General features: G+C 43.3%; 1 protein-coding gene across 2 annotated transcripts in view; it reads left to right on the forward strand.

Moving 5' to 3' along the window:
• LOC123997096 (DNA-directed RNA polymerase, mitochondrial-like) overlaps window positions 1–18,452 on the forward strand; it is a 97,630-nt gene that overhangs the window by 55,450 nt on the left and 23,728 nt on the right. The window contains exons 14-16 of one of the 2 annotated variants that reach the window (XM_046301131.1): window positions 310–396; window positions 1,455–1,568; window positions 9,477–9,852. In XM_046301131.1, coding sequence (XP_046157087.1) covers window positions 310–396; window positions 1,455–1,568; window positions 9,477–9,479 — 204 coding nt within the window. In that variant the 3' untranslated portion in view covers window positions 9,480–9,852. Of the gene's footprint in view, window positions 1–309; window positions 397–1,454; window positions 1,569–9,476; window positions 9,853–18,452 lie in introns of those variants that run through there. The other variant, XM_046301130.1, reaches the window with a different exon arrangement.

The raw sequence follows: 18,452 nt of genomic DNA on the forward strand, positions 1-18,452 counted from the left end.
CACGCTACTCCTAAAGCAAATGTAGAACCTTTATTATAAAAAATGTTAAATATTGCAATTCAGTCCAATTTTTTACAATTCATTTTAAAAAAGTGATATGATATTTTGGCCATATCGCCCAGCCCTAATACATGTATCAACCCATGAATTGTATGGAACAGACCATCATTTATCTTGTGGAGTTCGTCAGGGTTCTGTACTTGGATCTTTTACTCTTTTTGAATATGTGCAAATAAATGTTTATATAGATGTGCTCGATTTGGATATATGTATTGTCCTGCCATTGAGATGTGTGTGTTGTGATTGCAGGAGTATGTATGGGATGCCTCTCACTACCTGGTCCACCAGGTGTTCAGCAGTCTGAAGGAGATGTTCACCGGCACTAGAGAGATCCAGGTACATGACACACATTACTAATATATCCATTTACCTGCTGCATATGCCGTCTCCACAGTTCACCCAGCGCGCAAAATGAGTGTGTGAACTTATTATTAACGACTAATTTACTTTACTATTAGCGCAGTAGCCGCGCTCATTCATCATTTTCATTCCCTTTATAGTTCACATACATTTAGGACGACATTCACCAGCACCTGGTACGGTCTCATAAATTAAAACCATAGGAGTGAGAATGATCAGGGTATCTTAAGGACCCACCACCCACCCTTTCTATTAGCTAACCAGGGTGTGAGGGCAGACGTGAAATATCCCCCCTTCGCCTCGCCCCTGCTCCCGGTTCATCTCTAAATGGGTCGGGTCCTGCTGGGTCTGCACAGCAGTGGCTCAAAGAGAGAGCAGCAGTGGTTAAGTACATGATCAATCCCTCTCTCCTCTTCCTCTCCTCTCTGCCTGGGTAAGGGAGGAGAAATAGGAGCGAGGGAGGGAGAAAGAGGGCCACAAGGAACACAGACAGTCTGATGAATGGGCAGTGGATGATGACCTCTGGGACGCTAATATGGCTTCCATTCCTAGACAGTGAATCTGTGTGAGAGAGAGAGAGAGTGAACAGACTCAGCAACAGCAACAGCCAGCCCAGCACTGTAATGTGTCTAGTGTAGTGTTCTACTGTCTGCAAGCAACAACTGTCCACCTGTTTATACAAAAATGCTCCATCTGTTGGCACTGGATATAACTAATCACGGAAGAAGCTAAGCATCTAAGTTTAAACTGATCATACTTTCAAGCTGCTGAGTGAATGTAATGTCTATTTTCTAAAAGCAATTTCACAAACATCCTAATTTGAGCAGAACATAGTCCATATGTACTCACCAGTCAACAGTAGATGACGAAAGTGATTTGAATCCCCTAGCTCTGATGTGTATCTACAGTAGCTGGCAGCAGAGCAGTTGCATGCTGTGACCTGTGAGTGGTGTTTTAAGTGTCCTACTTAAATTTCACTGAGTGACCACCTCGCCTCCAATTAGCTAACCCATGGCGGGGCCCTCTGTTTTCAGGACTGGCTGACGGAGAGCGCCAGGCTCATCTCTAAGTCGGGCAGTACGGTAGAGTGGGTGACACCCCTGGGCCTTCCCATCATCCAGCCCTACCACCGCAGCCGGACACAGATGGTAAGAGTAAATGTCACTTACTCTAGATACTTAAGATATTGCTTAGTTGGAGCTCAGAGAAGCTTAAAGAAATAAGTATATATTGAACATCTTACACCCAAGCGCTGATCCTTCCTTTGTGTCCTACTACACTTGTGTTTACAGTAAAGGCACCCTGTGCTGCTGCAAGCGTATACATGTCACCTTTGCCCTTTTCAAAGAAAATATGTGCATATTTATACAATATACAGTACCAGTCAAAGTTTGGACACACCTACTCATTGTGTCAAGTTGGCTGGATGTCCTTTGGGTGGTGGACCATTCTTGATACACACGGGAAACTGTTGAGCGTAAAAAACCCAGCAGCGCTGCGGTTCTTGACACAAACCGGTGCGCATGGTAGCTACTACCATACCCCGTTCAAAGACACTTAAATTGTTGTCTTGCCCATTCACCCTCTGAATACACAATTCATGTCTCAATTGTCTAAAGGCTTAAAAATCCTTCTTTAACTCCTCCCCTTCATCTACACTGATCGAAGTGAATTTCTCAAGTGACATCAATAAGGGATCATAGATTTCAACTGGTCAGTATATGTCGTAGAAAGAGCATATGTTCTTAATATTTTGTGCACTCAGTCTGTGTTCTGTAGACTAACCAATCTGGCTGTGTTCACCATTAATGCCAGTCACATGTTACCTGGAGAGGTCATGAAAATAACAAGCAGACTAGGGTCCCTCGTAAGGTCCCCTTTCCCCCCTAATTGAGACCAGTGTCTCTCTGTGAGCTTGTTGTTTGGTTATAGTGGTGTGTTGAGAGCTGGTAGAAGGGCCTAAAAGCAGTAGCCAATTACAGGGCTCTCTTCATCTCACCTGACCTCTGCTGACCTCACTGACAGACTGGGGGCGGCGGCCTCTGAAAGGTCTCGTGCTGCATTGTGGTCTTGTGAAACAATAAGCCAGCTGCAGCAGTGGCTTTGCATGCTCCCTCTCTTCCTCCTCCACCCCCTTTCCTTCCCCCTCTTTCTCTTCTATCTATTCTCCCCTTCTCTCTCTCTCTCTCTCATCTGCCTCTCTGCCTGCCAGGCAGTATTAAGAGCCAGAGCCTGAGCTCAGAGGTGGTTATGTTGTGTTGAAGTTTAGGCAGAGCTACTTCTTCTCACTTCTGCTGAAAGCATCTGGCTGCACATCTGTCTCACTGGCACCGAGGTCTCTGTAGCATTTATTGTCACTGAGCTGGCCAATATACGTCCTGTGGTCAACACTGGCACTGGCTCCACCAACCCAAGCCTCTGGAGAAGAGTGTGGCATTAGAGCACCTGAAATTGAGAGTTGCTTAATATTGGCTATGTATGCATGCATGTCTTTGTTATTTTGCCACATGTTTTACATTTCAAATGTCATTCAAATCCAAGGAAATGTGTAACCTCCATTTTGTCTTTGTGCCTGACACTGCCTTGTGGTTGAACAGGAGGGTGTGGCAGGGCTCCCCTGTTCTGAACACATGAACCAGGTAATGGGCAGAGGGCACACTGACTCTACTTTGGCACAGCTCTGCTTATCATCACTGCAATGCAGAGAGGGCTGTGACTTCTCTACCCGTTCTTGTCCTCTACTCTCTCCTCTCGTCCTCCAGAATACAGTGCACCACCACCACCAGGCCCCTGTCTGTCCTTCAGGCCTGTGCTGTCAGTCAGTCAAGACAGCAGTGATGTCAGATGGCACCCTAATAGTCTGAGTTAATCTGACGGTTACTATTCTGCTGCCCACTGAGACAGAGGTGCTGCTAAATCAAAATCAAATCAAATTTATTTATAATGCCCTTCTTACATCAGCTGATATCTCAAAGTGCTGTACAGAAACCCAGCCTAAAACCCCAAACAGAAAGCAATGCAGGTGTAGAAGCACGGTGGCTAGGAAAAACTCCCTAGAAAGGACAAAACCTAGGAAGAAACCTAGAGAGGAACCAGGCTATGAGGTGTGGCCAGTCCTCTTCTGGCTGTGCCGGGTGGAGATTATAACAGAACATGGTTGAGATGTTCAAATATGACCAGCATGGTCAAATAATAATAATCACAGTCGTTTTTGAGGGTGCAGCAAGTCAGCACCTCAGGAGTAAATGTCAGTTGGCTTTTCATAGCCGCTCATTAAGAGTATCTCTACCACTCCTGCTGTCTCTAGAGAGTTGAAAAAGCAGGTCTGGGACAGGTGAACAGGTCCAATGAACAGGTCAGGATTCCATAGCCGCAGGCAGAACAGTTGAAACTGTAGCAGCAGCACGACCAGGTGGACTGGGGAAAGCATGGAGTCATCATGCCAGGTAGTCCTGAGGCATGGTCCTAGCGCTCAGGTCCTCCGAGATAGAGAAAGAAAGAGAGAATTAGAGAGAGCATACTTAAATTCACACAGGACACCGTATAAGACAGGAGAAGTACTCCAGATATAACAAACTAACCCTAGCCCCCCGACACATAAACTACTGCAGCATAAATACTGGAGGCTGAGACAGGAGGGGTCAGGAGACACTGTGGCCCCATCTGATGATACTCCCGGACATGGCCAAACAGGAAGGATATAACCCCACCCACTTTGCCAAAGCACAGCCCCCACACCACTAAAGGGATATCTTCAACCACCAACCTACCATCCTGAGACAAGGCCGAGTATAGCCCACAAAGATCTCCGCCACGGCACAACCCAAGGGGGGGCGCCAACCCAGACAGGAAGATTACGTCAGTGACTCAACCCACTCAAGTGACGGACCCCTCCTAGGGACAGCATGAAAGAGCACCAGTAAGCCAGTGACTCAACCCCTGCTTCAGAGCTTGGGTATTTTCTGTATACCAGGGAGCTAGTTTCTTATGACAAATGTTTTTTTAGTTTTTATGGGTGCAACTGCATCTAGGGTATTGTGCAAGGTTAAATTGAGTTCCTCAGTTACGTGGTAAACTGATGTTTGTCCTCTGACGTCCTTGGGTAGGCAGAGGGAGTCTGGAAGGGCATCAAGGAATCTTTTCCATGTGAATATTAAAATAACCAAAAATTTGACTTATCTGCTATGACTACAAGGTCCGATAGGAATTCAGGGAACTCAGTGAGGAACACTGTATATGGCCCAGGAGGCCTGTAAACAGTAGCTATAAAAAGTGATTGAGTAGACTACATAGATTTCATGACTAGAAGCTCAAAAGACGAAAGCGTCATTTTATTTTTTGTAAATTGAAATTTGCTATCGTAAGTGTTAGCAACACCTCCGCCTTTGCGGGATGCACAGGGATATGGTCACTGGTGTAACCAGGAGGTTCGGCCTCATTTAACACAGTAAATTCATCAGGCTTAAGCCATGTTTCAGTCAGGCCAATCACATCAAAATTATGATTCAGGGATTAGTTAATTGACTATAACTGCCTTTGAAGTGAGGGATCTAACATTAAGTAGCCCTATTTTGAGATGTGAGGTATCACGATGTCTTTCAATAATGGCAGGAATGGAGGAGGTCTTTATCCTAATGAGATTGCTAAGGCGAACACCGCCATGTTTAGTTTTGCCCAACCTAGGTCGAGGCACAGACACGCTACTGCAGTTTCTGTGACCCTCCCTCCCCAATCTTCTCTGAGAGAGTTACTCTAATAACATTGCCCCAATTTTGGACTTAATTTTCCAGTGTTAAATGCAGGGAGTTAGTATGAATTTAGGAGGGTTCACAGAGAGGGTGTGTGGGGGTTGAGGTTGTTTGATCTCAGCTCCAAGATGGAGCCTTTGCAGGCCTATTTTTGCGGTATATAGCAATATACTGTTATGTTTTGATTTGATTAATATTCTCCCTATTAGTCTACTACCTGGCATTTCCTCAGGAAGCCTGGGCTCGGGAGCTGGATATCCTCATTCCACTGTGTGATTTCAGGTCATTACATTTTATTGGACTTTTACGCATTTCTTGATGAAGGTCTTCATAAATCAGGGGGCTGTGTCAATTCTCCTCTTGAATTCTTCTCCACTTAATCGTTTTTAATCACACACCCAAACGTGCTGCCATGCCATCTCACATGTTACCCGGTGCTGGAGAAAACACACAACACAATCTCAATGGATGAAGAATCACCTGACTACTACACTACACACTTAACTGCTCTGCCCTACCAAGCAAAAGAGCAGGAATTGCTTCAACGTTTTTTTTTTTTATTGTCCAGCAAAATACATTGTAGGCAGATTATTGGAGATGTGGTTATCTGTTGTTTTACTGCAAGGTTATTTTTTTATTCATATTTACCCTGACCTCTGACATGACCTTTGACCGTAGCTTGGTACACCCACTGGAATACGTTTCCATGACAAAATTTTTTTTTTACACAAACTTGTGTTATTATATTTATTTGGATGTGGCTGTCAATGTCATATATTTTGATACTTCTATCAGCAAAGAACAATAGATAATACCAAGGTCAACAAACCGTAGACACTGCAGCCCAAAGCTCAGTGAAACCAAGGTAAAAAGCTGACTTGAGTGATGGCAGTTACAGTGAAACCAAGGAAAACAGCAGTAACTTTTTTCAGTTACCGTAAACATGACCCCCACCCCCACCCCCCAATAACACAACACATTGGAGGCAGGATATTTGTCCACACGTATTTAATGTATAAAAAGGCTCATCATTTGTTTCACCAAATGTGCAGTTATTGCTCTTTTTAATCACTAGTCTGCACTATACACTGAACCGCTGCACTCTCATTGTAACTAAAGACCAAGATATATTTTGTATAATTCTACTAGAAAAAACATAGGCCTATAGCCTATTTTCATTTCCATTGCAATAAAATATTAGTGCAATCCATTTGATCAACTTTATTTGTATATTAAATTAGTAATAGAGAGTAATTAGAGTAATTACTAAAGTAATTTAGAGTAATTCCTAAAGTGCAGTTACAGCTTCTTTTGACAAAGTAGAAATGAAAAAGATGATGATAATAATCAAATCAAAATCAAATCAAATTATATTAGTCACATGCAGTTTAACAAGGAATTAAAGAGCAACAGTAAAATAACAATAGCAAGACTATATACAGGGGGGGGTACCAAAACAGTCGATGTGCACCGGATAGTTGAGGTAGTATGTGCATGTAGGTAGAGTTATTAAAGTGAATATGCATAGATGACAACAGGGAGTAGCGGTGGTGTAAAGAGGGGGGGGGGGGGGGCACTGCAAATAGTCTGTGTAGCCATTTGACTAGATGTTCAGGAGTCTTATGGCTTGGGGGTAGAAGCTGTTTAGAAGCCTCTTGGAACTAGACTTGGCGCATCTGGTACCGCTTGCCGTGTGGTAGCAGAGAGAACAGTCTATGACTACTGTGGCCGGAGTCTTTGACAATTTTTAGGGCCTTCCTCTGACACCGCCTGGTATAGAGGTCCTGGATGGCAGGGAGCTTGCCCCCAGTGATGTACTGGGCCATTCGCAATAACCTCTGTAGTACCTTACGGTCGGAGGCCGAGCAGTTGCCATACCAGGCAGTGATGCAACCAATGGTGTTGAACGCTGAGCTGTAGTTAATGAATAGCATTCTCACATAGGTGTTCCTTTTTGTCCAGGTGGGAAAGGGCAGTTTGGAGTGCAATAGAGATTGAATCATCTGTGGATCTGTTGGGGTGGTATGCAAATTGGAGTGGGTCTAGGGTTTCTGGGATAATGGTGTATGTGAGCCGTGACCAACCTTTCAAAACACTTTGTGGCTACAGATGTGAGTGCTACGGGTCGGTAGTCGTTTAGGCAGGTTACCTTAGTGTTCTTGTGCACAGGGACTATGGTGGTCTGTTTAAAACATGCTGGTATTAGAGACTTGGACAGGGAGAGGTTGAAAATGTCAGTGAAGACACTTGCCAGTTGGTCAACGCATGCTTGCTGTACACGTCCTGGTAATCCGTCTGGCCCTGCGGCCTAGTAATTTTGACCTGTTTAAAGGTCTTACTCGAAGCGAGCATGGAAGTAGTTTAGCTCATCTGGTAGGCTTGCGTCACTGGGCAGCGCAGTAATATAACCAGCCAGGTGCGTAGGTGAAATTATTTGCTCTATTCCTAAGCAAAAACACCATTTCATGACCAATTGTAAAATATTTATTGCATAAAGAAATATTAGTGGAAATACATTGCATTTGTAAAGTATTCAGACCCCTTGACTTTTTCCACATTTTATTACGTTACAGCCTTATTCCATAATATATATTTTTTAACTGATCCTCTTTAGCTCTAAGGTTGGATGGGGAGTGTCGCTGCAAAGCTTTTTTCAGGTATTTTCAGGCTCTGGCTGGACCATTCAAGGATATTCAGAGACTTGTCCCAAAGCCACTCCTGCGTTGTCTTTGCTGTGTGCTTAGGGTTGTTGTCCTGTTGGAAGGTGAACCTTCCCCCAGTCTGAGGTCCTGAGTGCTCGCTCTGGAACAGGCTTTCATCAAGGTTCTCTCTGTACTTTTCTTTGTTCATCTTTCCCTCGATCTTGACTTGTCTCCCAGTCCCTGCCACTTGTTGTTTTCATCAGAACAATTAATCTTTTTTCTTATGGTCTGAGAGTCCTTTAGGTGCCGTTTAGTAAACTCCAAGTGGGCTGTCATGTGCCTTTTACTGAGGAGTGGCTTCCATCTGGACACTCTACCATAAAGGCCTGATTGGTGAAGTGCTGCAGAGATGGTTGTCCTTTTGAAAGGTTCTCCCATCTCCACAGAGGAACTCTAGAGTTCTGTCAGAGTGACCATCGGGTTCTCTCTGACCAAGGCCCTTCTCCCCAATTGCTCAGTTTGGCTGGGGAGCCAGCTCTAGGAAGAGTCTAGGTGGTTCCAAACTTCTTCCATTTAAGAATGATGGAGGTCACTGTGTTCTTGGGGACCTTCAATCCTGGAGACATTTTTTGGTACCCTACCCCAGATCTATGCCTCGACACAATCCTGTCTTGGAACTCTATGGACAATTCATTCGACCTCATGGCTTTGTTATTGCTCTGACATCCACTGTCAACTGTGGGACCTTGTACAGACAGGTGTGTGCCTTTCCAAATCATATCCTATCAATTGAGTTTACCACAGGTGGGCTCCAATCAAGTTATCGAAACATCTCAAGGATGATGAATGGAAACAGGATGCACCTGAGCTCAATTTCTAATCTATTAGCATCAGGTCTGAATACTAAGGTATTTCTAAAAAATAAATCTAAAAACCTGTTTCGCTTTGTCATTATTTATTTTAATTGTATTTTACCTTTATTTAACTAGGCAAGTCAGTTAAGAACAAATGCTTATTTTCAATGACGGCCTAGGAACAGTGGGTTAACTACCTGTTCAGGGGCAGAACGACAGATTTGTACCTTGTCAGCTCGGGGGTTTGAACTTGCAACCTTCCGGTTACTAGTTCAACGCTCTAACCACTAGGCTACAGGTATTGTTTGTAGATTTATGAGGATAAAATACATTTATTCCAAAATGTGGAAAGGGGAAGGGGTCTGAATACTTTCCGAGTGCACTGTAAACTATCGTCACGTCTATCATTGACACATTTTTTGCACCACTACAATTAGAAAAAATAAATGTGGTTGAACGCTACCCTGTTTTGCCTCTACCTTAACTGGGTATGAAGGCCCCGGCCCTTACAATTGGATTGTCTTTGAGCTAGCTGTTTGTCATTGTGCCCTATTGCCAAGCATAGGGCTGGGAGGGCTAAATTAAATATTGTCTTCCCTTGTCAATAACTCCTCCATTCCATCTACCCCCCACAGCCTACTTTGCCCAGTCAGGTTTATGTTATACAATGCCAGAATTTCAGAGTGGATTTAGAGTGTCGTGCTCCTTCACCTTTACTGACCATTGATGGGCTAGTTATATACTGATAGCAGTGCTGCTGCTCTCTCTCTTTAGCACTTGCGCTCTCTCTGTCTCTCTCTGGATTTGCTCAGTAGGGGTTCCAGTTCCCTGTTTGAAAATGTCATGGTGCCTGGCCAGATTCATGCAGAACCAGCCTGGATTCCATTAATAATCTTAAAGACAGGACACCGCCTCAGATCCGTACCACCACAGTCCTCTTATAGCCAGGACACCACAGCACAGATGTCCTGCAGCGCCTCTACTACTGGAGTGTAAGGATACAGACAGTAGCCCTGGAGTTCATGTTAAGGTCCATATCCTTCAATTTTCTTGAATAAAGGACTGCCAGAGATTGTAATTGATGTGCCAATTCTTAAGTAGAAGCAATGTGCTTTCTTGGATATATTGTAGTACAGTCAGTGTATTTGAGTGTGCATTGAATGCAAGGTTTGGAATTGAAAAGCTTTTTGAGTGCAGTACCTGAAATGGAAAAGCTTCTAGGACTTGCAATTGCATTTGTAAGTCTATGGCTTCATTATTATTATTTTTTTTTTTTAAATGCCATTTAGCAGACGCTTTTATCCAAAGCGACTTACAGTCATGAGTGCATACATTCTACGTATGGGTGGTCCCGGGGATCGAACCCACTACCCTGGCGTTACAAGCGCCATGCTCTACCAACTGAGCTACACAGGACCACATTATAATAATACAGTGTATTGATGTTAACCGTCTCTGCCCAACCTGGGTTCAGCTGAAGGTGCTCTTCCCCAACAATCTGTGTGTGTGTTGTGTGCGCATTTGTATGGAATGTTCTACCCAAAGATTTGTAAAGATGACTGATGGGGGGGGCGCTGTGTTGAAGCCACCGGGCCTCCATCTTGGTACTCCCCCACCGGTGTAAAAAATATTTTGGAAGCTATATAAATCTGTTTATTGTCTACATGCGTTTTTGCCTATTTTATTCTATTACAGACACTTGTAATGCATTCTTTGACATTATATTATGTGAGCTAAACATAAACATTTAAAATGAAGAAATATATACAAACATTTTCCTTAAAGGGCAACTCCACCACTTTTCTTCCTCATTTTCATTCTCTCCATCACAATACCAGTGTCAGCATATATGAAAACGTCGCATTTCTACGTTTTGTAGAAACATTTTTAAAGTTAGAAAGTTCTACCTGTTGACATCAAACATTTAAAACAGATTAAATGTGTGTTTTTTAAACACTGTAAGATTCAGGGTGATGTGGCGAGCAAGGAAATACTCTCACTTGGGCTAGAACCTTGTTGCATGTTTTGAAAATCATTGTTCTTTGCTTTTAATCCTATCCTGTGATGTCACAAAGAAGCATTTTTTAGGGCTTTTCTTCTACATGTTTTTAACCACAGATCATAGAAATGCTGGAGATGATGAATATGAGGTTGAAAACTGTTGGATTTGCCCTTTAACCCCCTAGAGTCAATGTCCACGCACCTGCGGAAATCCAATTAGCATGATAATAAAAAAATCCCCATAAAAATGTGTTAGTTTAAGCTAGAGAGATGTTTTTTTTTGCATTGGATGCGTCTCAATCCACCAATGTTGCACTTCTGCATCTGCGGTGAAAGCTGACAGAGCTAGAGCGGTGTTTGTCAGACCATGAGACATCCCGAAAATCGGTCTTCTCACAAAATCATCTGTAGCTCCGAACGGTTTGTACGGTTTCTGAACGGTTTGCCTATAATCTATTATTTCCTCTATGGAAATATGTGACTCTCATGAACGCTATAGTGTTCTCCATCTTGCTCTAGGATGCCCACAGGCCTCAAGACTCCGGTATCTGGGGGGGGAAATGTATGGAAGTACAGTACCAGTCAATAGTTTGGACACACCTAATCATTCAAGGGTTTTTCTTTATTTTTACTATTTTCCACATTGTAGAATAATAGTGAAGACATCAAAACTATGGAATAACACATATGGAATCATGTAGTAACCAAAAAAGTGTTTTAACAAATCAAAATATATTTTGGATTCTTCAAAGTAACCACCCTTTGCCTTGATGATAGCTTTGCACACTCTTGGCATTCTCTCAACCAGCTTCATGAGGTAGTCACCTGGAATGCTTTTCCAACAGTCTTCAAGGAGTTCCCACATATGCTGAGAACTTGTTGGCTGCTCTTCCTTCACTCTGCGGTCGAACTCATCCCAAACCATCTCAATTGGGTTGAGGTTGAATGACTGTGGAGGCCATGTCATCTGATGCAGCACTCCATCACTCTCGTTTTTGATCAAATAGCCCTTATACAGCCTGGATGTGTGTTTTGGGTCATTGTCCTTTTGAAAAAAAACAAATGATAGTCCCACTAAGCGCAAACCAGATGGGGAAGGCATATTGCTACAGAATGCTGTGGTAGCCATGTTGGTTAAGTGTGCCTTAAATTCTAAATAAATCACCAACAGTGTCATCAGCAAAGCATCCCCACACCATCACACCTCCTCATGGTGGGAACCACACATGCGGAGATCATCCATTCAGCTATTCTGCATCTCACAAAGACACGGCTGTTGGGAACTAAAAATCGGACATTTGGACTCATCAGAACAAAGGACAGATTTACACCGGTCTAATGTCCATTGCTCATGTTTCTTGGCCCAAGCAAGTCTCTTCTTATTATTGGTGTCCTTTACTAGTGGTTTCTTTGCAGCAATTCGACCATGAAGGCCTGATTCACGCAGTCTTCTCTGAATAGTTGATGTTGAGATGTGTCTGTTACTTGAACTCTGTGAAGCAATTTTTTGGGCTGAAATCTGAGGTACAGTCAATTGCCAATTTCTGAAGCTGGTAACTCAAATGAACCTATCCTCTGCAGCAGAGGTGACTCTGTGTTTTCCTTTCCTATGGCGGTCCTCATGAGAGCCAGTTTCATCATAGTGCTTGTTGGTTTTTGCGACTGCACTTGAATAATCTTTCACAGTTCTTGACATTTTCTGGATTGACTGACCTTCATGTCTTAAGATAATGATGGACTGTCATTTTGTCTTTGCTTATGAGCTGTTCTTGCCATAATATGGACTTGGTATTTTACCAAATAGATCTATCTTCTGTATACCATCCAGAAAATGTATATCACATCTTCTGTATACCACCCCTACCTTGTCACAACACAACTGATTGGCTCAAATGCATTAAGAAAGAAAGAAATTCCACAAATGAACTTGTAATTAATTCAACTGCTGTTAATTGAGATGCATTCCAGGTGACTAACTCATGATGCTGGTTGAGAGAATGCCAAGGGTGTTCAAAGCTGTCATTAAGGCAAAGGGTGGCTACTTTGAAGAATCTCAAATATAAAATATATTTTGATTTGTTTAACAGTTTTTTGGTTACATTATTCCATATATATTATATCATAGTTTTGATGTCTTCACTATTATTGTTGATACTTAAAGGGGTCTTTAAAATTCAAAATCAAATAGCAAAATGATCCTTGTTATTCCATATAGCTTAGTAGAACCCCCCCCTTTTAGAGATTACTTTTTGAGATTACTGATGTTACTGTCCCCGTTATAACCAAAAAATGGTGTGTGTATGGTTGTGTGGATCCGTATGTGTGTGTGAAGCTGTGTGTGTGCTGTGCTGTTTACGTGTCTGGCATTCAGCACTAACGGAGAGCAGACAGACATCCTAAGCAGGTCTGTCAGCTAGCCCAGCGTGCTCTGGTAGTGTGGCATCAAGCAGCGGTGATGCGCTGGGCTAGCTGCACCTCATCAGCAGGTGCTGGGGAGCAGAGGTGACAGATGGCAGGCCTCTGGAGGGCTCTCTCACTCTCTCTCTCTCTGTGTGTCTCTCTCTCTCTGTGTCTCTCTCTCTCTGTCTCTCTCTCTGTGTGTCTCTCTGTGTGTCTCTCTCTCTGTGTGTCTCTCTCTGTCTCTCTCTGTGTCTCTCTCTCTGTCTCTCTCTGTCTCTCTCTCTCTCTCTGTAGACGTGATTTGTTTCTCTGTAGACATGATTTGTTTCTGTAGTGTGAATCATATATTTAGCTGCCGATGTGAATGTGTGTATCATAGTCTGCTTTGTAAGTAATAACATCCTCAAACATACACCCACACACACTACCAAGACGAGTGTAACTCACCCTTACACTATTATTCCCACACTTCGTGTTATATACCCTACATACTTCTATTCCCTCTCCATCTACTTGCATCATGGGGCCAACAGAAATTAAACACTACAAAGGTCACCTTTTCTCCCTAATATTCCACCATACTTGATTCAATCTTTTTTTCCTTTCATAAATGGACTCTGTGGATCATTAATTAGAGTAGACAATATGGGAGAAGATGAAGCACCCGGAACAACCAGTACACAAATAAGCAGGAAGAGAAGGGAGAGAAGCGTCCCATAATCAGTCAGTGGCGGAGGGAGGGAAGGTGGCCCAGTGCTGATGATAGGTTGGAGGAAATGACAGTAGCAAGCTGCGAGCAGCGTGGACATGCATCAATATGGCTGCCTAACGGGATTGTAGGCAACTAATCAGATTAGGGGTCACTTTTGCCTGGGCAAAGATTTTTCTCCTTTCTACCCTCGCTGGCTGAGTTACGTAAGTGAAACCGGAGAAGTGGATTTCACCGGGGAGAGGAGTGGTGGATTATGGGGTTAATCCATGCTTTTATTACCCAGAGAGACAGACAGTGGATCTATGTTGAGTTGAAACCCTTCCATCAAGGGTCTTTTCCCTAGAGGGAATCCATCTACGCCGTATCCTCAACTAACCTTACTGGTGGAAACCCAAAGGATCGGGGGTCCCACTGTTAAAAACACTTTATGTTGGGGTTTAAAGACAACTCTCCAGTCTTTCTACATACTATTTTGCCTGCTGTGTGGAGGCCTACTTAAGATTTCCTTTCCAATCCTAACTCCTTGTCTTGATGAAACATGCTAGCTGCTGTAGTCACGATGAGTATGCTAGTGGAATATGCACTGTACCATACACAGAATCAGAATGAGTTATTCTAATTCCATGATACCGCACTTCTCCAAATGTTGACTTCTCCTCTCCCTCACTCCCCGAGAACCAAAGCCAGCAACTCCCCGCGGTTTTGGGGTGAACTAATAAATGCTGATGGAGTTTCAAGGACACCCTGGAGGTAATGGATAAAAGAAGGAGAAGGGGGGGATGGAGGGGAGGAGAGGAAAAGGTCAATGGGAATTTGGTAGGTCTCTCCAGGGGGAGGTGAATAATTGTGTTGTACTTCATCTGTGGACTGTCTGACCACCGTGATCAATAAGATGAATGAGTGACAGCTGGGGTGAGCGTGGTAGAGAGTTTGCCGCGAGATAGACGGGCCAGGAATGCTCAGGTTAGCGTAGAGTGGTTAGCTCATTGGGCTGGAGGCAGGGCTGGGCTAGACATGGACTGATGATGGTTGTGGTAGGAACTGCCACAACAGAGTCGTAATGTGATGGGAATCCTCCCACTTCCGGCACAATGCTGCTTCTTCACTGATACTTATGACTGTTTTATCTGGTGCTGTCTGATAGAGTGACTCTCAGGTGATTTGGGACTATTCTCCATGGAGAGAATGTTGCACTGTATCAAGGGCAAATTCATCATAAACTAGGGATTGGGCTAGGCAAAACTGGTGCAGATATAATGATGTGGGTATAGTGTACCAATCAAGACATAAATTAAAATCTCTCTCTTCAAAGATATATTGCAGATCCATTCGTAGGGAAAATTACAGTGATCAAGATTTTAAAGGTAGACTCATCGATATGACATGTATGCAGAAAGTAAACAAAACGAGGCTCAACTTCTCTGCTGTTTTGGTCCCGTGGCTCCCACACTATGAGCATGAAGCGAACCGTGCACAAGCGCAGATATTGCGCGCCAACAGAGAAGGGCGACATCTTACGAGCTCCAACCCAACTTTGTTATTTGGTGACTTTTATGTGTTTATGTTGATTTGTTTTGTACAGAAAGTTCATACTATCATCACATAATGACCACCAAGTACTTCTGGACATCAGATCGACAGCTGTTTCACTGTTCCACGACTCAGCTATTCCACTGTTCAACCCTATTCCTTTGTTTCATAAGCTACCAAAACGCCACCGGCGAGATAGAATCCTGGTCAAATTGTGGCGAAGGGAACTGAACGGCACTCCTCAGCGTTCTATTGGCAAATGTTCAGTCACTCAAGAATAGCTTTGTTCGAGAGTCTCCTATCAGAGAGACTTTATTATTATTATTATTATTATTATATTACTTGAAAAGCTGCAATATTATGTGTGGCAGGGATTGCACACGATAACGGATTACAAAGGGAAACCAAGCCGTGAGTTACCCACCGATGCAGAACTCCCAAACGAGCTAAATATCACACTGTGCCTTGCGTGAAAGCCCATGTTTTTCCGGATGACTGTGTGATCTCACTGTCTGTGGCCGATCTTAGCAAATCTTACCGGAGCATCGTCTCTCGTACCAACAGGCTCTGAGACCTCTTCTTCCCACAAGCCTGCGAAATAGCCAGACTGCTTAGTAGTTTGGGTACCATTAACTGACTATCTGCACTGACTCTATCTTGCACATACCCTACGCACATTCACTAGACTATATAGACAGTACATTTGGAAAGTATTCATACCCCTTGACTTTTCCACATTTTCTTACGTTACTGTCACGCCCTGGTCGAAGTATTCTGTGTTTATCTTCATGTATTGGGTCAGGCCAGGGTGTGGCATGGGGTTTTTGTATTGTTCCAGTTACAGCCTTATTCTAATATATATTATATATATATTTTTAAATCTACACACAATTCCCCAAAATGACAAAGCCAAAAAAAAAGGGTTTTAGACATTTTTGAAAATGTATTACACAGAAAAAAATGGAAATATTACATTTAGGTAGGTATTCAGAACCTTAATTTAGTACTTTGTTGAAGCACTTTTGGCAGCGATTACAGCCTCAAGTCTTCTTGGGTATGACGCTAAAAGTTTGGCACACCTTATTTGGAGAGTTTCTCCCATTCTTCTCTGCAGGTCCTCTCAATCTCTGTCAGGTTGGATGTGGATCGTCGAGGGCACTGTTACTTTCAGGTCTCTCCACAGATGTTCAATCGGGTTCAAGTCCGGGCTCTGGCTGGGACACTCAAGGACATTCAAAGACTTGTCCCCAAAGCCACTCCTGCGTTGTCTTGGCTGTATACTTAGGGTCGCTGTCCTGTTGGAAGGGGAACCTTAGCCCCGGTCTGAGGTCCTGAGTGTCCTGGAGAAGGTTTTCATCAAGGATCTCTCTGTACCTTGCTTCGTTCATTTCCGTCAATCCTAACAAAAACAAACATCCCCGCAGCACGATGCTGCCACCACCATGCTTCACCGTAGGGATGGTGCCAGGTTTCCTCTAAATGTGACGCTTGGCATTCAGGCCAAAGAGTTCAATCTTGGGTTCATCAGACCAGAGAATCTTTTTTCTTTAGGTGCCTTTTGCCAAACTCCAAGCGGGCTGTCATGTGCCTTTTTCTGAAGAGTTGCTTATATCTGGCCACTCTACCATAAAGGCCTGATTGATGGAGTGCTGCAGAGATGGTTGTCCTTCTGGAAGGTTCTCCCATCTCCACAGAGAAAACCTGAAGCTCTGTCAGAGTGACCATCGGGTTCTTGGTCACCTCCCTGACCCAAGGCCCTTCTCTCCCGATTGCTTAGTTTGGCCGGGCGGCCAGCTCTAGGAAGAGTTGGTGGTTCCAAATTTCTTCCATTTAAGAATAATGGAGGCCACTATGTTCTTGGGGATTTTCAATGCTGCAGAAATGTTTTGGTACCCTTCCCCAGATCAGTGCCTCAACAAAATCCTGTCTCAGAGCTCTACGGACAATTCCTTCGACCTCATGGCTTGTTTTTTGCTCTGATATGCACTGTCAACTGTGGGACCTTATACAGACAGGTGTGTGCCTTTCCAAATCATGTCCAATCAATTGAATTTACCACAGGTGGACTCCAAGTTGTAGATGATCAATGGAAACAGGATGCACCTGAGCGCAATTTCGAGTCTCATAGCAAAAGGTCGGAATACTTATGAGTAAGGTATTTGTTTTTTATTTTTAAGAAATGTGCAAAAATTTCTACAAACTTGTTTTCACTTTGTCATTATGGGGTATTGTGTGTAGATTGATGAGGGGAAAAAACAATTGTATCCTGTAATGTAACAAAATGTGGAAAAAGTCATCGAGTCTGAATACTTTCCAAATGCACTGTATACACACTCACACTACATTGACACTCCCACACATTCACAACACAAACACACACACACACACTTTTACACTCAACATTTGCTGCGTCTATTCTGTTCTTTATTTTACACCTATTATTATCTATCCTGATGCATAATCACTTTACCCTGCCTTTATGTACATATCTACCTCAAATACCTCTGCACATTGATCTGGTACTGGTAGTCCCTGTATATAGCTTCATTCTTGTGTATTTTATTTTATTTATTTTGTTACAATTTGTATTCTTAAACTCTGCATCGTTGGGATGGGCTCGTAAGCAAGCATTTCAAGTCTACACAAGTTGTATTCGGCGCATGTGACAAATACGATTTGATTTGTGAGAGTGACGTTTTGCATTTCAATAACTGCAACTCTAATCGTGGCAGTGTAATTTCACCTCGCCTACCTTTTAATTCCTATTTTATGCAAACTCAATAAGGATATGGAAGATTCATTTGACATTTTAAGTAAGTTACAGGAGCAATTAGGTATAAGTGACTTGCTCAAGGGCACATCGGCAGATTTTTCACCTAGTCGGTTCGGGGAATCGAAACAGCAACATTTTGGTTACTAGCCAAACGCTCTAACCGCTAGGCTACCTGCTGCCCCTACGTACAATAGAGTAGTGTGTTGAGTTAACCGCAGATCCTTCCATCATTACCTCTTCCTTTCTCCCTAAATGTATCCCTGAGGACATGGGGAGATCGGAAGGACTTTCTGCCACAGTGATAGACACATCTTTCCTTCAACTCCTCCTAGAGGGCTGATGGATGAGATCACACTACATGGCACATGCTGA

This window comes from Oncorhynchus gorbuscha, linkage group LG15 (assembly GCF_021184085.1).
Source record: "Oncorhynchus gorbuscha isolate QuinsamMale2020 ecotype Even-year linkage group LG15, OgorEven_v1.0, whole genome shotgun sequence".
Classification (NCBI taxonomy): domain Eukaryota; kingdom Metazoa; phylum Chordata; class Actinopteri; order Salmoniformes; family Salmonidae; genus Oncorhynchus; species Oncorhynchus gorbuscha.